The sequence below is a fragment of the Brienomyrus brachyistius genome, chromosome 9, assembly GCF_023856365.1.
Source record: "Brienomyrus brachyistius isolate T26 chromosome 9, BBRACH_0.4, whole genome shotgun sequence".
Lineage (NCBI taxonomy): Eukaryota > Metazoa > Chordata > Actinopteri > Osteoglossiformes > Mormyridae > Brienomyrus > Brienomyrus brachyistius.
In genome coordinates this window covers 27,663,099-27,690,492 of record NC_064541.1, presented here as the reverse complement: position 1 = coordinate 27,690,492, position 27,394 = coordinate 27,663,099, and the positions used below count along the sequence as shown (strand labels likewise).

The window sequence follows — 27,394 nt, the reverse complement described above, 5'->3', positions numbered from 1 at the left end:
ATCCCTACCCAGACTGGGGAAAGGTGTTGGTTGTGTGACATCATAAAACTGGGACAGATAAATGGAGGGAAAGGAGAGACCAATACTAAGGTGGATCTTGTTGATCTTGGCATGCATTCCTCATTCCCCAAGCCACGCCTACTGCTGTTTACACGCTAACCGTTGCACTAATTGCTAACCGATTGTCTTTTTGTTTTTTTGTATTTCTGCAGATATGGGAAAATAGTGTCTACGAAGGCAATCCTGGACAAAAACACAAATCAGTGCAAAGGTAAGCAGTCACTGGGGCTGAGGGTGGTTGCTGAATGTGTGTGTGTGTGTGTGTGTGTGTGTGTGTGGTGGGGGGGGTGGGGTTGGGAATCAGCACTGCCTCATAATTCAATCTGCTTGTTATAGTAAGAAGCTGGACAAAGTGAGCTTTATAAATAAGGAGGAAACTCCAGGCTGGAGGTCAGTGACATTGAGGCAGTCGGGCCTCCAATCTGGCAACTCAGGAAGGGCAGCTGCTGCAGTGCAGCTTCCGATACTGTCTGACTGCGTATGTGTGGAAGCCAGAGGCTCCAGATATCACCCGTGCTCTTTGTGTATGAGGAATAGCAAAGAGAAGGAGGATCCTGCTTGGTTTCTTGGGCAATTCTGTGATGGTGGTACAGCAGCCGCGGTGAATTTGCACGTCCTGTTTGATCTCTCTCGTTAGCTCAGCGGACATTCTTATTCAGAGCAAATTCCCCGCTTCAGTGCCCTGATCTGTTTACACTGTCCACACGATATGTTGGCCGAAGAAATTTTTTTATTAAAAATGCAACGCCACGAATTACTGCATTGTGCAGTTCATTGTACGCTGAACAGAGGGAGTGCTGATGAGTGTATGCGGGCTGCGGAAAGAGCCACCTGAGAATATGACCTCTGGTGCACATATTCAGCTGTCACAGAACGTTAAAGTTTAGTCAATACCACTTAACTGACTTAATCGGCATCTTCCTTCAAGAAAATGACGATCAATTTTCTTCCTCTTGTTACTCTGTCTGTCAAGGTGGGGGAAAAAAACTCGATTGCAACTTATATTGATGCGCACTAATCACCTCAGTGCCCTCTTCAGATCACTGGCATCCGTCTTTGTTCAGTCTGTGTTTCCTTCTGATGCTCAGCTGAGTCTGTGTACCTGCCACAGCAAGGTGACCCCTCTGAGGATGCATGACCTGCGATCGGATCTCCTTCATGGACATGTGCACCTACAGTGCATTTACTGCTCCTTCAGCACCACTGCAAATCATTCGGTCCTCGCTGTCTGCAGTGTACTTTTTTGCATAAGGAAGGGTTCTAGGTCGTGGCTTCAGCCGTATTTCAGGCCCAGAAATGCTCACTCCCCATGTATTTTCTGCTGTGTTTAAGCTTATAATGACGAAGTCAGTGAGGTAGGTGTGGTTAGGATTACAATAACCAAGTCAGTTAAGCCAATGTGTTCAGGATTTATATCAGGTCAGCTGGGTCAGTGTGTTCAGGATTCACAATGACCATGTCGGCTTGGTCAGTGTGTTCAGGATTCCCAATGACCATGTCAGCTGGGTTAGTGTGTTCAGGATTTCCAGTACCATGTTGGCTGGGTCAGTACAGCATATTCAGAATTCCCAATGACCAGGTCGGCTGGGTCAATGTGTTCTGGATTCCCAATGATCACATTCTCATATGTATACAAATGCACACAGATTCTCTCTTGTGTCATTCCAGAAATACACATACCTCACCACACACAAATACCCCAGCACATGCAAGCATACATACACACAAACACGCACACACAAGCTCAGCAGCCTAACTGTGTGAGCGTGTCCCCACAACCCCTTTGGTGTCAGTCGTGTTTCTGCAGGAGAGAAACCGAAATGGGAAGCTGCAAATCTGGCGAGCTGTCGATGGGCACCTGCAGCCGTGCAGGACGAGATGGCCCCTTCCGGCCCCTTCCAGCCCCTTCCTCAGTCTGCTCCCGCTACCCCTTATTCCGTTTCTCTTTCCTTTTCATCACGGACCTACTCCTGTTTCTGCAGTTTTATGCAGTCCACCGCACTGAAGTCTACAAGGGGGCCCTCCTGTGGCCAGTGGTGCCTGTCAGGCCAATGCATAAGCGCTCGCTTACTGGCCTGCTGTCAGGCATTATAGGAGAACTGGGGGGGGGGTGACTGGCCTACTGAGTCTTGGGCGTGGCAGTGTTTTGATAACAACACTGCTGTGCGATTTACGCTCGGCCCCCTGTAATATGGTTTCTGATGACATCTCTTACTCCATTCCTTTTGTTTTGTCTCTAGTAATGTCGTTCTGTCCCTTATAGTATGACTTTGTTCCCTGTCCCAATATTTCATTCCCAATTCTGTTATGTTATCCTGGACTCCTGCTTCTGATATTTCTTTCTCGGTGGCACTGCATCTGTCTGCAGCGGTGCAGTTCCGACCCAGATGCTGGAGAAGGGCAGGGTTTGCTGTGAAGGGCGGGGTTTGCTGTGAAGGGCGGGGTTTGCTGTGAAGGGCGGGGTTTGCTGTGAAGGGCGGGGCACTTGCAGAAGCCACGGGGCTCTGTTCTCCATGGCTTGCAAAACCTTTAGCCGTCGCTGCTGGAGCGTAAAATGTGGGCCGTATGTCGAATTCTGGCCCGTGAAGGAGCGGAAAAGACCTCTCAGCGGGAGGTGGACCGGGACCACATGCGCCGAGCGGCACGCCTGTCCCTGGCGCGTCTTACTGATGGGGGGCGCTTGTTTGTTTCAATTATCGGCTCCTCGTTACCAGCAGAGGATCGGAATGCTCGCCATGGCAACCAAGATTTGCTCTGACACTTTGCTGACATGAATCGAAGCACGTGGGATCCCAGGCAAGGAGCGATTTGCAGTGGTCGCATTTGGGCTGCGTTCTAAAACACGGAGGGGGTTCCAGAGTGAGTGGATCCCTGGCTGTTTGCCAAGGAATCATTTCAATGGTGGGGGGGGGGGAGTTTTTATGGATTTAATTAGTCCTGCTTTCCAAGTTCTGTCAGGAGCTGTTGGCTTCATGCACACATGAGCATGCATGCAAACACACACACACCAATGCATGCTGAAACGCACGAATCTCCGCACACGCACATACGCACGGCTATAAATATGCACACTCACACATGAGTCTTAAAAAGTCCACGCCCCTTTCCCGGAGCCAGATCTCGCTTCCGTCTTTCCCAGCCGTGCCTCTCTTGGCATCGTTCGCGTCCCTGTTCGCCAGCTCTGCCAAGCTGGCCTGCGCCCAAGGCTGCGCTCTGGCTGGGCAAGCTGTCGTAAATAGAAACCAGTCCCAGCATTCCTAAACTTAGACCTTTTGTCCCAGTCCGCTTCCTGCTGACTGCTGTGGACCCCCCTCAGTGGGGGCGGCTGGCCGTGTGCTACCAAAGATCCGGCGGTTCAGTGTCCGGAGGAACGAAGCCACGCTCTGGTACACAGACCCCCCCAAAGGGTCAAAGGGGCACTTCCTGTAGCCGTGTGTGCTTGACAAACACAGCCCTGCATCCTATCTCAAAGGATCGTGGGAAGAAATATGTCTTATGGACCTGCAGTGGGGTAAGCGAGTGATGGGGAGGGCGGATGGATACTGAATGGCGGTATAGCGGGGTCTGTCTATTCCCCTGAGTGAGGGGCGAATTATATCGATATCAGAATGCAATATATACTTGTGACACATTGTACTTAAGTGTGATTACAGAGGGGGCGACACTGGGAGGACAGAACGAGGATTTTGTTCAGGTACTGGAGTAAAAGTGGGTTAAATGACATGGTGGGTTGTCATCAGAACGAAAAAGAGGCATTTCTGCATCAGCAAATCGGAAACATGCCTGGAAAGGGGTCGAGTTTGGTCGGGCCAGGCCAGGTCATGGGAAGGGACCCACCTGGGATAAGGAGGCCAGGTCTGTGCAGAACAGAGAGGCTGTGTTTTATCCATAATGACGCAGGAGTGAGAGTTTATTCCCCCCTCCCCACCCCCCTCATCCAGCTGGGCCTTACCTTCCTCCCAGAGCAGCGAAAAAGCCATGGAAGACTGCAGTGTCCGCATCGCACCCGGTGCCGGTCACCTTTTGCCAGAGCCCTGCCTGGCAGCTACCGGAGACAGCAGTGACCCGAATGCGTGTGTATCACTACCGGCCGGAGACGAGGCCTAATGCGTGTGTATCACTACCGGCCGGAGACGAGGCCTAATGCGTGTGTATCACTACCGGCTGGAGACGAGGCCTAACGCGTGTGTATCACTACTGGCCGGAGACGGAGCCGAATGCGTGTGTATCACTACCGGCCAGAGACGAGGCCTAATGCGTGTGTATCACTAGCGGCCGGAGACGAGGCCTAATGCGTGTGTATCACTACCGGCCGGAGACGAGGCCTAATGCGTGTGTATCACTAGCGGCCGGAGACGAGGCCTAATGCGTGTGTATCACTACCGGCCGGAGACGAGGCCTAATGCGTGTGTATCACTACCGGCCGGAGACGAGGCCTAATGCGTGTGTATCACTACCGGCCGGAGACGGAGCCGAATGCGTGTGTATCACTACCGGCCGGAGACGAGGCCTAATACGTGTGTATCACTACCGGCCGGAGACGAGGCCTAATGCGTGTGTATCACTACCGGCCGGAGACGAGGCCTAATGCGTGTGTATCACTACCAGCCGGAGACGAGGCCTAATGCGTGTGTATCACTAGCGGCCGGAGACGAGGCCTAATGCGTGTGTATCACTAGCGGCCGGAGACGAGGCCTAATGCGTGTGTATCACTACCGGCCGGAGACGAGGCCTAATGCGTGTGTATCACTACCGGCCGGAGACGAGGCCTAATGCGTGTGTATCACTAGCGGCCGGAGACGAGGCCTAATGCGTGTGTATCACTACCGGCCGGAGACGAGGCCTAATGCGTGTGTATCACTACCGGCCGGAGACGAGGCCTAATGCGTGTGTATCACCACCGGCCGGACACGAGGCCTAATGCGTGTGTATCACTAGCGGCCGGAGACGAGGCCTAATGCGTGTGTATCACTACTGGCCGGAGACGAGGCCTAATGCATGTGTATCACTACCGGAGACGGAGCTGAATTCGTGCGAATCACTGTGGCCCGGGTTCAGACCCAACATGATTGCAAACTGGGCTCCGACCGGAATGCATGTGCATCACCGCAAGCTGGGCTCCGAGGCCCTATGTTTGATACCTGTTGGCACAATGTTGCACGATCTCTGCCATTTCACTCGGGTCCATCTAGGTTTTCCGTTCATATGCCCCCCTTGGACGACATGGGCTGACTTTTATTGGATCTCCGGCAGTGATGGAACCATGCTTGGGGGCGGCGGGGGATTTAAGTGTGGGGTTGGGGGGTGGTATTGGCTGCTGTTTCAGGCTCTGCTTTAAAGCTGCAATACAATGACGGTAAAGCTGTTGGAATGACCACCTTAAGCCCCCCTCTGAGAAGCAGTTTGGGGGATTTTTGTTCTGTTTTCTCTTATTTTCTCTCAGCACTTGGGGGAGGAGGGTTGGAATATCACAAACTTAGTGTGACTCTGCCCCAAGCCGTACGTAGGTCTCCAGGCTGCATGCAGATCCCCGGGCCATGCTCAGATCCCCAGGTTGTAGTACCGTTTTTCTTGAGTCATATGCAGATTCCTGGATTGTACACAGATCCCCTGGTCGAGTGCAGATCCCCAGGCTGTATTCAGATCCCCAGGTTGTAGTTCCCTCTTCCTTGAGTTGTCTGCAGATCCATGTGCTGTACATAGATACCTTGGTTGTACGCAGGTCCTCTGGCCGTACGCAGATCCTCGGGCCGTACGCAGATCCTCAGGTCGTACGCAGATCCTCGGGCCGTACGCAGATCCTCGGGCCATACGCAGGTCCTCTGGCCATACGCAGATCCTCGGGCCGTACGCAGTTCCCCGGCCTTTTTGCTCTTCCTGAGTTATCCTGAATGGCCTTGCTGCACCTGTGTTATGAATGCAGGGAGCCACATGGTGCCCAGAGCCGTCCAAACTGACTAATGATGCCAATCTGCTCCTCCAGACCCCAGCATGGGGAAACCACAGAGGCCACACGTGCTCTCACATGCATGTATGCGAGCATATGCGTCTGTATGCACGGGGTTTTGTGTGTCTGTGCGTGTGTGTGTGTGTGTGTGTGTGTGCGTGCGTGTGTGTGTGTGTGTGTGTGCGCGCGCGCATAAGCACCTGTGTTCCTCTTTGCTGCCAGAAAAACAGCAATACCTAAAAAATAGTCGTTTTTTTTAGAACTTCATCTGCTTAAAATGGTAGAAGTTTATTTTCCTTGGTTTGCTAGAAGAGAAATGTAAGCATGTGTGTGTGTACCTGTCTGTCTGTACAGGCATGTGTGTGTGCCTGTCTGTCTGTACAGGCATGTGTGTGTGCCTGTCTATCTGTACAGGCATGTGTGTGTGCCTGTCTGTCTGTACAGGCATGTGTGTGTGCCTGTCTATCTGTACAGGCATGTATGTGCCTGTCTGTCTGTACAGGCATGTGTGTGTGCTTGTCTGTCTGTACAGACATGTGGGTGTGGCTGTCTGTCTGTACAGGCATGTATGTGTGCCTGTCTGTCTGTACAGGGTTGTGTGTGTGCTTGTCTGTCTGTACAGACATGTGGGTGTGCCTGTCTGTCTGTACAGGGTTGTGTGTGCATGTGTGCAGCTCCATCCACCCTCCCTGGCATGGTCCAAGGTGTTTGCCTTCTGAGAAACCGTCTCCAAGCACGTTCCCAAATATGCTGCACAGATGTTTCTCGCGTGACACACATACATTTATCCCCTGAAGTACACTCACACGAGAGTGCCGTGGTGGATTCCTGCCGCAAGGACGCAACCCCAAACCACTTCCTATTCATGAGCCGGGTGGGGAGGGGGGGTGCAGGGTTGCAGCTGAAAAGGACGTTTCTTCACTGGGATTCTGGACTCCAACCCACCTGGGTAATGACCCCTTCCCAGAATGCTACTGGAGAATTTCGCATTTTTAAACTTCACTATCCACTTGGAGTACTTTCTGCGTGAGCCCAGCCCCGTAGAATCCAGTCAGTACCAGAAACCAGAACCACTGTGGTTCTGAAGAAATGGGTCAAGCGACGTAGTTCGTGGAAATTTTCCCCCTTTTTAAGTTTTAATCGTGCTGTGTACTGCCTGCTTTTAGGGCGAAAGTTTCAGTAATTTTCCTCACTGTTTATACTCCATGCACCATGCCTTCCTTTTCCATGGCTGGTTTTTAATATTTAAAGCGGCTGGTTCTTTCCCTACAAAAGGACAGCAGCCGAAAATGTTTTGTTGATTGAAGACTCACAGGAAAATGTGATTCAAAAAGGGCCCAGATACCATTAAGGCCAGTCTCTGCCACTATCTGCTTCTTTAAAGGAGATAAATGTCCGTTTGGTTTAAACTGTTAAATAATCCAATTTATAAGAATATACAAACAGTAGATAGCAGAAATTCTGCCTAGGGTTTACTGAACCCTAGATCGATGGGGTGTATCTTCTCGGTCTGCGGTTATGAGTTATTATAATATTCCCTTTTCCCTGTATCAGTCAAGCTGGCCATATGTGCTCGTGTGGGGAAAATGAGTATGAAGATGTATGGAGTTCTGGTGGCACCAACGAAAGAGAGTGAGACTCAATTTTCCGCCACTGGTTGTAGATCCTGTTATTCGGGGGCTGTGGCGGGATACGTTCGCTGGCATCACTCCCTCTCTCTACTCTCACATTCATGCTACATCTACAAGGTTGTTGTTGTTGCTAAATCTTTGTGCGCCGGGAGCAATTATGTTCAGAGAGGCACCATTTAAATAGAAATAGGATACACTGTAGCCATACTGGCAGATCTTTAATTCCTTAGCCGAAATCATTTATGTTACCAGCTGTGTCATTTCACTAGTGTGAGTTTTCGAGGGTCCCTGGCCCCCTTCTCTTCCGCTCCCAGGTCCGCGGTGCTGGCGGGTGATGTCACATGGTGAGAGCGCTCAGCACCGCCACCTGCTGGTCGTCGGGTGACACATGCGTAATAGTGGGCCGTTTCATGGCCACGTCTGAATGCCACGAGAGGAGCTGAAGCTGTTCAGGGCTTGCTGGGTTGCTCTGGATGAGTAGATCTTGTGATCATTTTCTTCTCATCCTGTTCTGGTGCTTTGGGCAGACTGATAAACCTCGGAGAGTGTTTTATTTTTATTTTTCCACCAGCGATCAGTTTCTGAGAAAGAGTAATTTGTTGGTTTGTATCAGACTAGCCTCGGCCTATAAGGAGTACCAGGCGCTTGACCCTTTAGACGAATGGACCTTAACTTTGGGCAGTTTCAAGACGATGTTTTATGGACAAAATCACCGGCAGTGTATGTTTGCAGATATTCCCTGATTTCAGAACATGCAAGCATCTGCTGTCTGCATTCACAGCTTGGTCTGAGTGTGATCTAGCAGAAGAGAGTGAGAAGCTTCAAGTTAAGCCCTTCAGTGCTGGGCTTTGACGTTACAGCTGAAACATGATCGGTCCAGCGTCACGTGCAGGATAGTGCAGGGGTGTGTGCGGGCGGCATGGGCTGACTGCCGCAGGGTCTCACGACAAGGAAACCCCCCCCCCCCCCATTGCTGATTTATGGCTAAGCTCAGCAGATGTGGTTAGGCCAGGAAACATAGCGTGACAGGCCTGCCCCTCCCGTTCTCGCGTGCACATCCATGTTGCCCAGCTGGACTGTGTCATGTGACAGCTGTCCACCTCATGTGCCCGCTGACTGTCCTGTCGCTTTTTAATCCTGTCGGCCAGATCCCCGCTACCATAGACTCGTTATGCCTTCCGACATCATGGAAATTCATGAAATCTTAGGGCAGTCAGAATTGGCTGGGGAAAACGAGGGGAAGGCATGGAATCAAGCATGGAATCAAGCATGGAATCAAGCATGGAATCAAGCATGGAATCAAGCATGGAATCAAGGCGAATTTTTACTTAACATACCTGCCGAAGCATTTTTTTGTCGATGTTCATGGGATATCATGAGACTTCAATGAGGCTTGTTATATGTCCCAATGCCTGGTTCTTGACACAGCTCACTACTCTGCCTGCGGCTGGATCGCACTCGTATCTGTGGCTCAGCACTCGGCGTGCAGGTAGTTGTAGTGGCAGTAGGCTTCTTGGGTCGGCTGTGTAGTTGTGATGTACAACTGTTTTCATAGCGTCCCCCACCCCCACCCAGCACTCGTCTTTATTTACAGTCGTTCTGCTGCGTTTGACCATCCTGCAGCGCTAATCTCCATTCTTGGCCACAGCCCCCCGTGCCTCCCCCGGCCGCTGTTCAGCCATTGTCACGCCTTTCCCTTCCCATTGTTAATCCATTGTTATGTCTCTGTTATGGCAGTCATGCCTTTGTCACACCTCTGCCTGTTAATCCATTGTTATACCTTTGTCACTGCATTGTGAATTATGTTTTTTGCCTCAGTTGTGTCTTAGCGAATGTTCAGCAGGGAACTGCTTGAGCCGTGCCATATCTGATCACCACACACGCACCCGCATGCAAAGGATGACAGCCACTCCAGCGATAACCACACCGCCTTTGTCTTTTTACACTACCATTTCATTTGTCGGTTCCCGTTTGCAATCCCCCCCCCCCCCCCCCCCCCCCACAACAAGCCTTGAAAAACTGTCACTTAGGAAATAAATGACAGCAAAAGGAAGTTAAATTGCCTGACACAGAATGATTTGTGTTGAAGCCTTCGTCTTCCTCTCATATACATATGTATTTGATTTTATAAACCGTCTGGAAACACTAACGGGATCTGAAGGTATATTAATAATTTCTACTGCGAGAGCTATTTATAGCAATTTATTTTTCACTTTTATTACTCCATAATGTTATTGTTTACAGTAAGCAATTTTTGAGGCTTTTTTTCTTTTTTCTGTGTTTTTTTATATAAACGCTGACTTTTCAGCATTTCAAATGCCTTTTGTTTTAATTAATTGTTTTGCCATTTGGGATACCAAATGAGAGTATGCTGGAGAGCACTCTGAGGCTCGGGCGGCAGTGCAGAGAGCGGTGCGAGAGTACGCTGTGTGGCGTGGATGCCGAGGCTCGGGCGGCAGTGCAGAGAGCAGTGTGAGAGTACGCTGTGTGGCGTGGATGCTGAGGCTCGGGCGGCAGTGCAGAGAGCGGTGCGAGAGTACGCTGCATGCCGTGGATGCTGAGGCTCGGGCGGCAGTGCAGAGAGCGGTGCGAGAGTACGCTGCGTGCCGTGGATGCTGAGGCTCGGGCGGCAGTGCAGAGAGCGGTGCGAGAGTACGCTGCGTGGCGTGGATGCTGAGGCTCGGGCGGCAGTGCAGAGAGCGGTGTGAGAGTACGTGAAGTCTCCGGCCTGGGGGGTGGTGCGGAGAGCTCCACCACTGTTAATGAGTTATTAAGCATTGCCAGCCCTTGTGCACCTCAGCATTAATGCAGCGGCTCAACACAATGCTGTGTTTAAAATGCAGCTATTAGCATGTTGCAGTTATACATTAGATATTATTTATCTTAGATTAATATTGTCACCTCTAGCCTTTTTGTAATGTGGCGTTCACACTGTCTTTTACTTATATATTGCATATATTGTCTTTATCTTACATAGATATAATGTAATATAATATAATATAATATAATATTGACTTCAGTTTTTACAGTTACGCATTACGTAGTATTTATGTTTCATTAATGTAATGTAATTGACAGTTTAATATAGTATTAAATCGTTGTATGCATGCAGTACTGGCACTGGTTGGAAATAACAGCTGATCACATGACTCATGTCAATAATGGGTGCACACACACACACACACACACACACATACACACACACATACACACACGCACACTCACACACACAGACGCACAGACACACACACACACACATATGCTGGCGTACCTATCTAAATGGGGACATTCCATTCATTTCTATGGGAAAATCCCTTCTGCCAATGATGACACTCTTAAGCCCTTCCCAACCCTAACCCTCACCATCAGGAACCACAGATTTCGGTGCTAATCGGCGTGCGTCTGTGTGGGTGAGGGGGCGATCCTGGGAGACATTCGACTTGTCCCCTTCTTTGTCTTTCTGGAGCACCCACATTACCGTCTGACAGAGCAGTAATGCGGCTGTGTTTTATTCATTCACTGAACACCACACGGACGTTAAGTAATTTCAAGTTGATGCTTTTCTTTTATTTTATAACACATGCCTCCTGGGTAGGAGGCGGCCAGGCTGAATGGGATACATTCTTACTCGATAATGATGTGAATTTCCATCGGAATCTTGCCAGAAAGTCTAATTTACACCCAATCCCTCCCTCATTACACATTTCTTCCAAATCACCGCGTCCGTGGGCACAATTGACTGTTTTTAATCCGGCGCAAATTTTTAATTAACACTAATCTAACCTCGGAGTAATATATTCCAGAGCACATTGAGAGAGACAATAAGTCATAAATCACAACCGTGGTGTAATTCCAAACAAGTAATTTTTTTCCCCCCACATAAATGATGTATTTCCAGAAAAAATGCTTGCACACTGTTAACCTTTGATAGAGTTATTATTGGTGGTGGGGGGCATGTTGCAGCAATATGGCTGACGCCCATATTATGACTCACGCTGGTCCAGCACAGCATGCTCACAGCACTGCAGTGTGTAGTATTTTTCATAGCGAGAGTATTGTGGAGCATTGTGGGATGCTTTTTGCGTAATGCCGGATGGGAGTCCCTCCAAATTTATGGCTTAAATCCTCTCAAAGCTTACAGGTTAAAGCCAGTCACTGCAGCCGAGAGTTACTGTGTCCTTGTCCTGGATCTGTATCCATAAATCTCTGCAGCGACTGCATTTCTCTCTGGAGTAGGTCACATGATGGTCACATGATCCAGTGCTGGCAACGGAGGAACCGTTCGGTGCACTGGCCCCCTTGGCGTCGGCCTTGTAGCATGTTAGCACGCAGCGTGACGAGCTGTCAGGATCATCGAGTTCTCACCAGCGCCCCCGTTTGTTTATGCAGGGTATGGCTTCGTGGATTTCGACAGCCCAGCGGCTGCTCAGAAGGCCGTGGCTTCCCTCAAGGCCAGTGGAGTGCAGGCGCAGATGGCTAAGGTGAGTACCCCTGCAGTGTGGCTCCAGCTCACGGCCTCGCACCCTGGGCCAGCCTTGCTGTGATGACAGACAGCTGCCTGGGCAGGGTCCCCTGGCGATCAGTCACTACGATGTCATTGTTTAAGCTGCTAATGGTCCACTGATGCTGTGCGGAGGCTTTGATGATAGCTACCAGGTCCCGTTTGCTTCTAATGATGTCTGTCGCTGCCTGGAAGGAAACACTGATTGCCCTCAGAATGGATATGCTCTCAAGGTCTCCATGTCTCATTATACAGACTTTTCACTGGGCTTATTAACTTTCTTTCAAGGCGATAAAAAAGTGTCATTTTGGCAATATGTTAGAAAATAAAAAAAATAAAAATAAATTGCTGGAACTCTGTGGGTATCAGTCAACTGGGCCACAGCATTAGTCATGCTGGGGCACAGCGTCAATCAGCTGGGGCACAGTGTCAGTCATGCTGGGGCACAGTGTCTGTCAGCTGGGGCACAGTATCAGTCACCTCAGCCACAGCATTAGTCATGCTGGGGCACAGTGTCTGTCAGCTGGGGCACAGCATCAGTCAGCTGGGGCACAGCGTCAGTCAGCTGGGGCACAGCGTCAGTCATGCTGAGGCACAGCGTCAGTCAGCTGAGGCACAGCGTCAGTCAGCTGGGGCACCGCGTCAGTCATGCTGAGGCACAGCGTCAGTCATGCTGGGGCACAGCATCAGTCAGCTGGGGCGCAGTGTCAGTCATGCTGGGGCACAGTATCAGTCAGCTGGGGCACAGCGTCAGTCATGCTGGGGCACAGCATCAGTCAGCTGGGGCACAGCGTCAGTCAGCTGGGGCACAGCGTCAGTCATGCTGAGGCACAGTATCAGTCAGCTGGGGCGCAGTATCAGTCAGCTGGGGCACAGCGTCAGACATGCTGGGGCACAACGTCAGTCAGCTGGGGCACAGCGTCAGTCATGCTGAGGCACAGTATCAGTCAGCTGGGGCGCAGTATCAGTCAGCTGGGGCACAGCATCAGACATGCTGGGGCACAGCGTCAGTCAGCTGGGCCACAGCGTCAGTCGGCCGGGACACAGCATCCATCAGTTGGGGCACAACATCAGTCAGCTGGGGCAGAGCATCAGTTGTTAGAGGTCAGTCAGCTGAAATACACTTGCTGTCAGTCAGAAGAAATGCAGTGGGTGTCAGTCAGCAGAGCACAAGGGGTGTCTGTTAGCTGAAATCAGTGTCAGTCACAGGAAACACAGCGGGAGCGAGTCAGCTGGAACGGCGTCAGCCTGTTCATCACGAGAGGAGTGACTGACACAGCGGGTGGGGGGGGGGGCATGGAGAAGCTGGATGCTCATTAAGTGAGATGGAGACATTTGGAGGGTGACGGAGAGCTTTATCTCCCAGGGAAGTGGCACAGGTGCTCCGCGTCTCCAATGAACAATTTATCTTTCTTCTCTTTCCTTAAAGCGCCCTTCTTCTAATATTTATAAGATGCCATGCTTGTGGAATATAAATGGGCTCTGTGGCTTAAATCCTATTTAAATGCATGCGATTTGGACCTGCCGTGGTCCCGCTAACACGCCATGCGCATGTCAGGAGATCGGCGCCTCACGCCATATGCATGTTATGACCAGCCCCATGTTTCCCGGCTGTAACCGTGTTCTGCGATGTGTGTGGATTTTATCACACATGTAGCGTCCACGTGTGTGTGGAGCATGATCTGATTTTCAGACCGGACATTGTGATCATGTCAGACGTCTCTGCTTCTTCTCATTTCCTGACTCGTTTGAGTTTGACTGTTAGGTCTGGAACCCTGCTGTTATTCAACTCTGGATTGGACATATTTCATTGGACAGATTTTAGCTGTTTGAATGGAATTTACAAGGATTCCCATTGATTGTGTGGTGGACTCTTATTGGTTGGAAGGGCTCTGGCTGCCTCTGCAGCCCTGAAGTGGATAGGATTCTGATTGGCTGTTTGCAGTGTAATTTGTTAGATGAGATTTGATTAGTTCAGCTGACCTGCTGGAAGTGTGATTTTGTCTGCGTTCCAAATGGCGTAAATGATCATAACATCTATCTTTGAGTCTAGTATGTTTGTGGTTTTGTTGCCTAAAAGTTGAAGGCCTTCAACACAGAGTTCATTTAGGGGAACGTTTCAGGCATATTTGCTAACATCTGCTTAAGGAAGAAACTTATTATGGGCAGTGTATGGTGTTAATTCCAATTTGCGGACTGCAGAATATCCTGAGAGATTATCTTTGCATTTTGTACTGGTGTATGCATTTGGAGTTAAAAAATGTGATAATTAACTGACTCTAATGGCTATAAACTGATTTAATTAAATGCTGAAGGGATCCAGTCACGACTATTAACTTTCAGAGAATGAATGTATTTTTTCTTGCTGTACATTCTTTACCTCGTGCCGATGGTAGAGTCAGTCCTTCCAACCACACGACACTGATGCGCAGCCTCAGTACCTACTTCGAGCCCGTTGAGGAGGACGCCCTTCAGAGACGCAGGCGATGCGTAGGCCATACCCTTCGCAGGCCTGCTTCCAACATCACAAGACAGGCCCTCACCTGGAACCCCCAGGGGAAGAGGAAGAGGGGTCGGCCTAGAAATACGTGGCGCCGTGACCTGGGCACAGATGCAAAGACGTTGGGGAAGATGTGGGGACAGCTGGAAAGACTGACTCAGAACCGAGGTGCCTGGGGAGAGCTGGTTGACGGCTTATGCCCCCGTCGGGGCCACAGGCCGAGATAGATAGATAGAATGGACTCTCACCATGCCCCCTCCTCAAAAAAAAGGGACCCCCCCCTATAATTACTAACCCACATCTCTCAGTGTAACCAGTGTAAAAGTATGGCCAATATTCAAAGATGTGGAAATATAGAACTTGTCAGGCAGCCAGAGTGCGGTTAGTCACAGTGAGATGAGCTGGTCAAATTCACCATCCAAGTTCCAGTTCTGCATGGTAGTGTTTACTGTCATGGTGGACAGCTAGTCGTTTTGGAGGTGTTGCGACCTTCGTCCTTCGTGAGCAGTTTGTGTTCATATGCTGGGGGTTCCATTGGAAGAGGGATGAGTAGATCTGACACTGGGGCCCAGAGCCAACAATGATCTGTCTTATAGCCGTGGACACAGCAAGCGGCACTTCTTTTAAATCCAGAACGAGGAGCCTTCATGCAAATATAGCTTCATCCTAGAGACATTTTTGAAGGTGCGTTTATTTTGTAGTTTTCTCATAATTAAAATAGTTTTTCCTCCTAAAATAGAATAAATGTAGTGGTTACTTCTCTCTCTCTCTCTCTCTCTCTCTCTCTCTCTCTCTCTCTCTCTCTCTCTCTCTCTCTCTCTCTCTACCTTTTGTTTGGATGTAAATATGGCTGCAGGTTGGGGTTACCTGATGATCCGCCAACATCAAAATGAAAGGTTTTATCATATTGGGGGGACATTTGTAATATATACATGACCCACACACACAGAGAAATCTCCTTACATTACTGCAGTGTTATCTTAAGACAGAGGTCAGTCTGTGGCCGGATTCCTTTTGAGGTGTTTATGCATCATGCAGCAGTAAGATGGTTGCTCCACCTGCCTGGTTCTACATACATTACTGCAGTATTATCTTAAGAAAGAGGTCAGTCTGTGGCTGTATTGCTTTTGAGGTGTTTATGCATCATGCAGCAGTAAGATGGTTGCTCCACCTGCCTGGTTCTACATACATTACTGCAGTATTATCTTAAGAAAGAGGTCAGTCTGTGGCTGTATTGCTTTTGAGGTGTTTATGCATCATGCAGCAGTAAGATGGTTGCTCCACCTGCCTGGTTATACATACATCACTGCAGACGACCTCCAGCATGAGATTCCTATGCCGCTACTTACTTGAAGCGTCTATAGTGATAGGGTGCCAAAAAACATCTGCATCGAATGGAAGGCTTGCAGGGTCTTTTAAAACACATTCGTCTGATTAAACGTTTGCATTTAAACGAAGACAAAGACCTGCACTAGCTACACCTACTCCACGCCAAGGCTAATCAAGAGCAAACACATCATTAGTGTCGGTGCTGCTTATTTTGCTGTCCACTGCATAGGTGCTTGTCTTCCTGCTTGCCAGGATGCCAGTGTTTGTTTTCTCTGCATCCACCTTTGTCGAAAATAGATCCCAGGCTTCAGAGATTTTCCAGGATAAAGCTCTCTGTCTGCACCGAGCAGCTTGTTGAAAGAAAACTTCCTTATCTGACCACTTCCTGGTCCACATAACGCTGTCCCGTTAGTAAATTACTCATTCTGACCAATTCAGAGCATAAACAACCTTGTGTGACTGTCTGCTAGTGTACTTTACTCTGTTCTACCCACATCTTGGTCCAAATTGCCTTTATGACCACTTCCAGTGAGACACCGCCCTCGCTGACCACCTCCTGGTGAACAGTACTTTCTGTTAGGTATGTTTTCGAGAGGACAGCAATTTCAATAAGCTAATCAGCTGGGAAAACACTGTTAATAAAATGTTCCCTTTATAACTGATAAAATTGAAGTCCTGTAGCGGTTCAGAGGGTCGCAGTGTTACCACACAACACCTACTTACATCAGCCCTTTCTCTGACTTTCCCACACATTGATTTAATCAAAAACGTTATTGGAAAAACACAGCTACATATTTTCCCATTCTGAAATAGGACTATTTAACAAAATCATTTATGGGCTTTTTGCACAAAAAGATATAAATGTAAACAGCGCATTGGGCTGCTACTCATCCAATTTGCAATTTGATGTGGAGAGAAGCTTCTCCCCCAGCAGAGTGACGGGTCTCATTCACAGGCTGCCAGAAGGAAGTGCACAGGACCCGGCCATCTGACATAAACAGAGTAGAAATGGTTTGAGGTGAGTCGGACCAGAGAGAGAAGGGAAAGTGGCCAATGAGAGCTCAGCATTTATGGGGCCTCCTTCAGGACAGCTGGAGAAACATGCCAGAAGGCCACCTCATGGAACTGGCATTGAGGAGACGGTAGGGTCAGCCAGCATCTGGAGCAATCGGGGTTAAGGGCCTCACTCAAGAGCCCAGTGGTGGCAGACTTGAACCGACAACCTTCTGAGTCCCAACCCATGGAGCCCCCCCCCCCATGTTTTTGTGTAACACTTTAATAATCAGTGCATGAATTCATATGTTACTATATAGCTCTGATATCTCTATAATTATTCTACATTGTAGAGAATAGTACAAATAAACCTTTATGTAAAATTGTGTGTCCATACTTATGACTGGTACTGTATATTTTTAATAAATGTCACATCAGTGTGAACACAATACATAGGGAGGAGAATTTCTGCATAAGAGCAGGGTGAAGACATTAGTGTTAGATCACTGGCGTATTTAACCTTCGAGCTCTGCGTGGCGTTCGTGCTGTACAGCAGTCTGCGCCAAGCCTTGCTTCTCCGTTAGGGAGATTAACGAACTGTGATGGTATGCCGTTGCCACGGCACCGCGTCTCATAGCCAGCAACTCTTAAGAAGTGGTAGAGGATTTCTGCCTGTCATGCCTGTTACAGTACATGCCCCTCGCATGGGACCCAAGGGAAATATGTGAGCTCATTGGTGGCCCTCGGAGGCCCTGAATCAGCGAATGGAGCAAAGCGGGATGGACCCCAGGGCGGCAGACGGCACATTTGCCAGTCGCCGTGTGTGATGCCTTCCCGGCTTGTTCTGAAATTTCAGCATATGTGCCTCAGTAACTTTCTCTGTGTCCTACTGGCCTTTTCTCTCCCCCCGTTTAGTGATATCAGACAGGCAGCTTTAAAATAAATCCGGTCTCTCCGTTCCCATTTTAAATGCCCGCTGAGAAACACTGTATATTTACTTATTCCGAAACACTAGTAAGCTTTCTCTTTTATCTCCAGCCCAGAAGCAAAATGCATAAATGTTTAATAGCCACTGTAGCAAGAATAGGTTCAGAGACAGTGCCGAGATGGCATTGGCTGTGCAGGATCTTGTTGATGTGTGATGTCCTGCGTCAGGGAGAAGGTGGTGGCTCCCATCGCCCCGGCAACCGCCGCGCTTTGGGCCACGGGCCCCCGCCGGCCTGTAACCCTTTGGGTGTGTGATACACATTTTAGCCTTCCGGAGGGGGGCAGTGTGGAGAGGATGTTTTGTCATCATTTGGGCCAGAAAGGTATTAAAGAAGAAAGGCAGCTTTGGGGATTTTTTTTTGTATAAAATCAGGCAATCAGAGGGTTGCGCATTGGTTAATACTGTTACCGCAGTAACAGTACCTGGGGCCTGGGTATGAGTCATGTGCCATGGCTCCATGTGTGTGGAATTTGCATATTCTCCCCCTGTCATTGGGGGGGGGGGGTTCCTCCTGATGTTCTAGTTCCCCCCCCCCCCCACAGTCCAAAATAACTTGCTATGGTTAATTGAAGTTGCCAAATTCCCTTTGGTGTGAATGGCGTGCGACGTGTGAAGGGTTGGGTTGTCACCCACCTGGTGCCTGTATCTTCTGTCACAGACTCCAGACCCCCCCCCCCACAACCCTGCATAGGACAAATGGGTACAGATAATGGATGGATGGAACAACCAGTGATTTTCTCCCATTTACACGCAAATGACCCTCATGCTAATAATCACAGAGAGTGGCTGGATCTGGGTTTGAGGGCTGGAATGAAACACTTAACCAGGCCTTTAGAACCTATTACAGTTCACGGTATCTATGCTCCACTTCTTCGTTTCAGGTCCAACAATGGGTCAGATTATACTTGTTGAATTAATTTATCCATCCATCCACACATCCATCCATCTATCCATCTAAAAACGCTTATAGGGGCCCTGTCCTAAAAGTGCACGAACCAACGCAATCCCTGCGGAGTGTGGATAGTGAACCTAAGCTGTACTATGAAAGGAGACCGAAGAGCTCAGCAGAAATCCACGTGAGCGTGGGGAGAACATGCAAACTGGTCTTTAAAAGTTAAATGAATTAAATTGTTAATAATTTAGTGACTGTGCTGTACTCTGAGCTTTACGGAGTGACAAAACATGCCTGTGATATTTATCACCGAGGCACACAGTGATGGTAGCGAGAAGATTAGGCTCCGAGTCAGGATGCAGTGAGCGGCACCATATGCCCTGTGTCATCCCACTCACAAGGGGGCGACATTGATGAGCGAAACATGAAGCGGCAAGACCAGATGCTCTCTGCAGGTGCTTTGGTGAGTGTCGCGCCCACACAGCCACCACGGAGACCGGCGGATGTGTGTTGCAGGGTGTATGACGGCGGAGTTCGCCATCCAAGACCCAAGGAAATTTCCCATGCTCTCTCAGTTGATCTTATGTGCAACACCTTCACTCAGAGAAGAGTTTACATTTTATTCTTAAAAAGTAACTAAATACTTTCTCATAAAGGAAAATATTGTATCTTTCCTATTTATTTATAGTTCAGTATTATGGGACATGCAATGACAAGGAGTATAATGATTTTTAAATAATATCCTACTTCTGAAATCTTCTGAAAAATCAAATAAATGTTTTTATGGGGAGGCTTTTGGTATTGTCTCATTGCTGGAATGGGGCTTGAATGAAGGGTTTTGTTATTGCTTTTCTTCCTGCAGGGAGCAGATCAGAGGGAGAGAGAGGGAGAGGGAGATCGAGGGAGAGAGAGAGAGAGAGGGAGAGAGAGGGAGAGAGAGAGAGAGGGAGGGAGAGAGAGGGAGAGAGAGGGAGAGAGAGGGAGATCGAGGGAGAGAGAGAGAGAGGGAGAGAGAGAGAGAGGGAGAGAGAGAGAGAGGGAGAGAGAGAGAGAGAGAGGGGGGGCCAAAACTAAATCAATGTCGCCAGTATTACCAGCAGACAGTCAAAGTGAAATCTATCAGCAACACGACGAGTCCTTGAAAGTGCGGAGCGGCAGAGCTGCGGCGTTTCACCGATTCATCGAGGGCACAGTCTCAAGGTGACTGGCCAGATGCTTTTCGGGCCACAGTCCCATGTGTAGGTGACATTGTGTGACAATAGGTGTCCCAGTAGCCGCTTATTATTCAGTGACCAACCTGGGAGCTTGGCTGCTCATCCCGCACCTGAGAGAGTCACAGTAAACTTAAGCTCACTTCACCCCATGATGTGCTGGGTGTGTGCTGAATTGAAGCTGTTTACTCAATGATGTGTTGGGTTTCTAGAAAACTGAAGCTAGTTTGAGAAATATTTGACCTGATTACTTTGATGTGTTGGGTATGTGCAATATCAAATCGGTTTACTTAGGGGCACCTTGTATTATCAAAGCTGTTTGTGTGGTGAGTGTGTTATTTATTCAACCTCTTACTCAGTGAAGCGTGGAGCGTGCAGCACATTGAAACTGTTACTTAGTGACCTGTATAGTGTGTGGTATACTGAAGCTGTTACTTAGTGACCTGTGTAGTGTGTGGTATACTGAAGCTGTTACTTAGTGACCTGTGTAGTGTGTGGTATACTGAAGCTGTTACTTAGTGACCTGTGTAGTGTGTGGTATACTGAAGCTGTTACTTAGTGACCTGTGTAGTGTGTGGTATACTGAAGCTGTTACTTAGTGACCTGTGTAGTGTGTGGTATACTGAAGCTGTTACTTAGTGACCTGTGTAGTGTGTGGTATACTGAAGCTGTTACTTAGTGACCTGTGCAGTGTGTGGTATACTGAAGCTGTTACTTAGTGACCTGTGTAGTGTGTGGTATACTGAAGCTGTTACTTAGTGACCTGTATAGTGTGTGGTATACTGAAGCTGTTACTTAGTGACCTGTGTAGTGTGTGGTATACTGAAGCTGCTACTTAGTGACCTGTGTAGTGTGTGGTATACTGAAGCTGTTACTTAGTGACCTGTGTAGTGTGTGGTATACTGAAGCTGTTACTTAGTGACCTGTGTAGTGTGTGGTATACTGAAGCTGTTACTTAGTGACATGTGGAGTGAGTGGCATGTTAAAGCTGTTACTCAGAGACATGTGGAGTGTGTGGCATATTAAAGCTGTTACTCAGAGACATGTAGCGTGTGTGGTATACTGAAGCTGTTACTAAGTGATGTGTAGCGTGTGTGGTATACTGAAGCTGTTACTAAGTGATGTGTGGAGTGTGTGGCATATTGAAGCTGTGTTTCAGTGACGTGTGTAGTGTATGGTATACTGAAACTGAAGCTGTTAGTGAAGTGTAGAGAGTGTGGATAACTGAAGCTGTTACTCAGTGAAGTGTGGAGTGTGTGGCATACTGAAGCTGTTACTGAAGTGTGGTGAGTGTGGCATACTGAAGCTCTTACTCAGTTAAGTGCGGTGAGTGTTTCATACTGAAGCTGTTACTCAGTTAAGTGCGGTGAGTGTTTCATACTGAAGCTGTTACTCAGTTAAGTGTGGTGAGTGTAGTATACTGAAGCTGTTACTCAGTTAAGTGTGGTGAGTGTAGCATACTGAAACTGAAATTTACTGAAATTTGGCCTGCCTGCTTTGACCCCTCCACCCTCCAAGCGTAGCTAAACTATGATAGTGCAGTGACCTTTCTGCCTGGGGAAGTGCCATTAATTTAAATCCAGTTTCCTTGTTTCCCACACTCAGCAACGCCCCCCCGGCCAGTAGACTTCATTGCTCCGACGCCTTCGGCTGACCGAGGCAATATCCTCACTCCCAAGTCAGACAAACAGCAGGTCGTTGTGATGTGAGGCAGATTCAGTCCTGGAGCGCAAAAGCGCAATACCTCCTTCCTCCTCTGTCATATTTTTTCCACGACATTTTAGATTAAAAACAATACCAAGGCAGTTTGACCCTGCGGGGGGGCTGTCTCAGGCTTCGGCTGCTGCACTTCACTCTGTATTAATCAAACATTGTATCAGCGATCAGTGATACATCTGTTTCTGTCTGATCAATGCATCAGCCCATCGATCACATTTTTCTGTTTTTCTCTTTTTTCCTGAACCACAGTAAACCATCTGTGGCTGATGTTTTATCAGCAATGCTTGAGCTGGTCTTTGTCTCATCCAGTGGTGATGGGCTCTTGCTCAGAGAGATTGTGGGGCCGAAAGCCGTCCAGGGCAACACCGAACCACGTCAGGGGTTCCTGGCCCGTGACCTTCAACACTCGGGTTCTGGGTCTTCGACCCAGCTAGTGGCCTTCAAAACCCTACTAAACCTTTGAGTCTCGGCCATTTCCGTCTCGGTGTCAAAGCCCTTCCGTCCTCTCTGGTTAAATATCAGTCACGTTCATTGAACTTCAGTAGCTTCCAAACCCTTCCCTGACTCGCTGGCTCCTTTTAGCTGCACGCAGAAGTAGCGGCAGAATATTCTTGAAGGAGTTTTCCCCTCTGAATCGCCAGAAGCAGTCGACCAACATTAGAGCTTCACTATCTGTAAACCGAAGTCCGTAGCGCCCCCAGTCGCCCGGGGCTTGAGTCCCAGAGTCTGTGGGTACAGTCTGACATCAACACTATACTCTCGCTGCCCGCAGAGGGAGCCTGAGAGAGTTGGAACACATGTGGACTGAAAGGTATGGCCAGTGTCTGTGGTAATTCTGTGTTGTGTTTACCGGGGTCCACCCCATCAGCCAGACACGTTGACTGTGGGTTAGGTTGCTCTCCCCTCCCACTTTCCTCTTTATAACACATTTATTACCCGCTGCAAAAGGAGCCCCCTCTGTGTATACTGTACTGTATTGCAGCGGCTCTCTGCCTCTGTGTTAGTGTTTTTCTTATTAAGCAGAGACACGTCCTGAGAAACGGCCCTCTCCATCCAGGAAGGTCCTTTTTGGGAAGGTGAGGGCTTTATGAATGTCAGCATGGTTCCAGGAGGTAGCTCTCGCTTAATAGCGCCCCCTGTCTGCCGCAGTTAATCATCACCTGCTGGTAGCCTCTGTGATTAAAGAAAAAAATCGATACTTCACACTGTTAATCTCTGGACTCCGTCTGTGTCTGTAGTATGGGAATACACACACACACACACACACACACACACACACACACGCATACAGGGAAGAGTGAAATGACCCCAGGGTTACCTGCAGTCAGAGTGTTGTCCCGCCCCCCTGAGGGTATGAAGGTTCCCATTGGCCAGCATGTCTCTGTATCCTCCTCTGCTTCCTGTTAAAAGGCCATAGCTTCCAGGTCCCAACACCCCCCCCCCCCCCCGCCTCTCTGTCATTCCTGGTATGGCCGATCTGTTAATTAAAGCAGGTCCAGCACTCAAGCACGGTGCGATTGGGGGGGGTGGGGGGGGGCGGCTACATTACAAAGTCAGGGGCTGGTGAAAGGTCAGCCATCATAACATTACTGCTTTAATGAAATACTGCTTAAAGCACTTTTGCCTCTCTGCACATGGCCTGCTCTCACCGCCGCCTCCTCCCTGCTCATCTACATCACCCCCTCCCTCTCTCTCTCCACCCTCCAAATGCCATTTCGCCACCTGGGCCTCTAATGAATTTTGCAGGCCAGGGCCGTGTTAAATTGTGCCGACAATTTCCATTTCTCGTGATCCCCGTCATGTTAGTGAGAGTCAAGGGCCTCGAGTTCGACTCGCGGCACAGATATTGTGGGCATGGCGAATGCCCTGGCTCAGCCTGCTGGAGCCCAGCAGCGTATTGGGGGCTGGGGGGGGGGATTACACTGACTTAGGGGGGCCAGGGTTTGAGGCCACAGGATGACAGAGCGCAGGGACCTCACCCCCCTCACACACGTAAACACAATTTCGCAACTTCTGTTAAGTCGTTGCATTAATGGCCCACATGGGGGGGTCCTATAATAACACCTGCTGTTTTATGTGCCCCCCCTCCCTCAGTATAAATTGAGTAAACGGCCTTTGGAGCCCTGACCCAGGCAAAGCCTGCTGGCCAAGGCTGGCTCACTAATGAGAATCGTGGTGGTACCAGCAGGAGTGCTCTCTGTGTGAGGTGCCCTCCCCGGGAGCTGGGGCAAGGGCTGCTTTCCACGCCAAGGCCCCCACCCCCAGGGTGAGACCTGCACTCTGACATCATCACTCGTGATTAGTGTTTATTTTAACAGTGTTTATTAGTGCATGGTTTGATATGAGCGGCTTTAACGCAGTCGTCCACAGCTGCTTATCCAGTGGAGGATCACTGTGAGCCTAAGCCTATGGGGACACACTGGAGGGAATGCCAGCCCACTGCAGGGCGCACACACGCACACTGACGTACACACACACTGACGCACACATGCACGCACACATAAACGCACACATGCACGCATACACATAAACACAGGCCTTTGAAGGTAACACACTGCAGAAACATGGGGGGGGGTAGAAATTCCACACATACAGAGTCATTTGATATCCTGCTGTAGTGTTTAACACATCTAATGTGCTGTACATTTGCTTGCCTAAACCTGCGAGGTGTGACTTTAGGGTCTGGGGCTGTGATCCCCACATGCTTCCTGACCAGGCTGTGTCACTGTGAGTATAGGGCCTGTAATCCCCACATGCTTCCTGCCCAGACTGTGTCACTGTGAGTATAGGGCCTGTGATCCCCACATGCTTCCTGCCCAGACTGTGTCACTGTGAGTATAGGGCCTGTGATCCCCACATGCTTCCTGCCCAGACTGTGTCACTGTGAGTATAGGGCCTGTGATCCCCACATGCTTCCTGCCCAGACTGTGTCACTGTGAGTATAGGGCCTGTGATCCCCACATGCTTCCTGCCCAGACTGTGTCACTGTGAGTATAGGGCCTGTGATCCCCACATGCTTCCTGCCCAGACTGTGTCACTGTGAGTATAGGGCCTGTGATCCCCACATGTTTCCTGACCAGGCTGTGTCACTGTGAGTATAGGGCCTGTGATCCCCACATGCTTCCTGCCCAGACTGTGTCACTGTGAGTATAGGGCCTGTGATCCCCACATGTTTCCTGACCAGGCTGTGTCACTGTGAGTATAGGGCCTGTGATCCCCACATGCTTCCTGCCCAGGCTGTGTCACTGTGAATATATGGCCTGTGATCCCCACATGTTTCCTGACCAGGCTGTGTCACTGTGAGTATAGGGCCTGTGATCCCCACATGTTTCCTGACCAGGCTGTGTCACTGTGAGTATAGGGCCTGTGATCCCCACATGTTTCCTGACCAGGCTGTGTCACTGTGAGTATAGGGCCTGTGATCCCCACATGCTTCCTGCCCAGCCTGTGTCACTGTGAGTATAGGGCCTGTGATCCCCACATGTTTCCTGACCAGGCTGTGTCACTGTGAGTATAGGGCCTGTGATCCCCACATGTTTCCTGACCAGGCTGTGTCACTGTGAGTATAGGGCCTGTGATCCCCACATGCTTCCTGCCCAGCCTGTGTCACTGTGAGTATAGGGCCTGTGATCCCCACATGTTTCCTGACCAGGCTGTGTCACTGTGAGTATAGAGCCTGTGATCTCCACATGCTTCCTGACCAGGCTGTCACTCTGAGTATAGAGCCTGTGATCCCCACATGCTTCCTGACCAGGCTGTGTCACTGTGAGTATAGAGCCTGTGATCCCCACATGCTTCCTGCCCAGCCTGTGTCACTGTGAGTATAGAACCTGTGATCCCCACATGCTTCCTGCCCAGCCTGTGTCACTGTGAGTATAGGGCCTGTGATCCCCACATGTTTCCTGCCCAGCCTGTGTCACTGTGAGTATAGGGCCTGTGATCCCCACATGCTTCCTGCCCAGCCTGTGTCACTGTGAGTATAGGGCCTGTGATCCCCACATGCTACCTGCCCAGCCTGTGTCACTGTGAGTATAGAACCTGTGATCCCCACATGCTTCCTGCCCAGCCTGTGTCACTGTGAGTATAGAACCTGTGAACCCCACATGCTACCTGCCCAGACTGTGTCACTGTGAGTATAGGGCCTGTGATCCCCACATGCTACTTGCCCAGCCTGTGTCATTGTGAGTATAGAGCCTGTGTTCCCCACATGCTACCTGCCCAGCCTGTGTCACTGTGAGTATAGAGCCTGTGATCCCCACATGCTACCTGCCCAGCCTGTGTCACTGTGAGTATAGAGCCTGTGATCCCCACATGCTACCTGCCCAGCCTGTGTCACTGTGAGTATAGAGCCTGTGATCCCCACATGCTTCCTGCCCAGCCTGTGTCACTGTGAGTATAGGGCCTGTGATCCCCACATGCTTCCTGCCCAGCCTGTGTCACTGTGAGTATAGGGCCTGTGATCCCCACATGCTTCCTATCCTATTAATTTTAGGATCACATCTCTTATGCGGGTGACGAGTCGCATCTCCTGCTAGCTGCTCTTCTCCGCTGTGCTGTTTGCTTTGGTATGAGCCGCCATCGTGATTGGAAACAGATGCCTCATGTCTGCTCATCTGTAAAAAAAAAAAAGAATGAGGGGAACAGTAAACAGGGACATGTTGCAACACAGAGAAGGGGGGGCATTACACTTCCAGAACACAACTTCCTGTTCTTCCAATGGGGGGGCGATGGATGACTTCGTTCCTAAGATGAGGGTGTAACACAGCTCACAGCAAGGAGACACCAGTTCCAGCCTGGGACCCCCACTGGTCAACAATTTAGCGGTGATGTCATCTGCACAGCTGGGGCCCCCTCCTCCGTCTCCGTGCCCTGTGTTTACAGGGGGGCAGCCAGTCGCTCAGCTGGAACTCCCACATGTAGGTGGGGACAGCTGTGGAAGCCAGATGCAATTTCCTGCTAATGCCTTCAGGATCAATAAAGCTTGTTCCTTACTTCCTTCCTGTCTGTCTGCCTGTCTGTCTGTCTGCCTGTCTGTCTGTCCGTCTGTCTATACTTGTGTTTCCCTCACCAGAGGATCAGTTTTCCTGTAGGTTATAGTATTAACAGCCCAAATATTCATTGTAGATATAGGCTTTCAGGAAGGAGTTTTTAATCATTTGTTCTTTGCAGCAAAAAGCTGCCACTCTGCAGCATAATGTCACTGTCAGATCGGTGTTTGACTCGGCTGTGGCAGATAGGTAATGGGGGGGGGGTACATTAGCACCCGCGGCACGTGACCAGCAGAGTGGGTGGTTGCAAACATTTAGGTCGGCCTCCAGGGGTCTGAGAGAGGGGGAGCCCACAGCAGAAGGTCAGGAGCCGCCGCTGAGCTGCCTCTCCCCCCCACTCTTCTCCCGAGAGGAGAGGAGGGCTTCATAGCCTTAACAACCAGTAATCGATTACCCCCCCTGCCACAGTATTCGCCCCCGCTCCTCGTCTCATGGTTACCCAGCGTGGCCTCACCACCACGGCAGAGCCTTTTATGTTGTCCTTTATACTCTTTTTTTCTCTACCCCCCACCCCCTACCCGCATCCAGCTACCCTCCACCTCACAATAACCTTGGCTTTCCGCTGGCTTCCAGGC

At 49.7% G+C, this 27,394-nt stretch overlaps 1 protein-coding gene across 1 annotated transcript in view; it reads left to right on the top strand.

The window, feature by feature from the left end:
* Nucleotides 1-27,394, top strand: part of LOC125748586 (RNA-binding motif, single-stranded-interacting protein 3-like) — a 157,891-nt gene that overhangs the window by 65,460 nt on the left and 65,037 nt on the right. Inside the window, 2 exon segments of the mRNA XM_049024886.1 lie at nucleotides 213-271; nucleotides 12,028-12,119. Coding sequence (XP_048880843.1) covers nucleotides 213-271; nucleotides 12,028-12,119 — 151 coding nt within the window.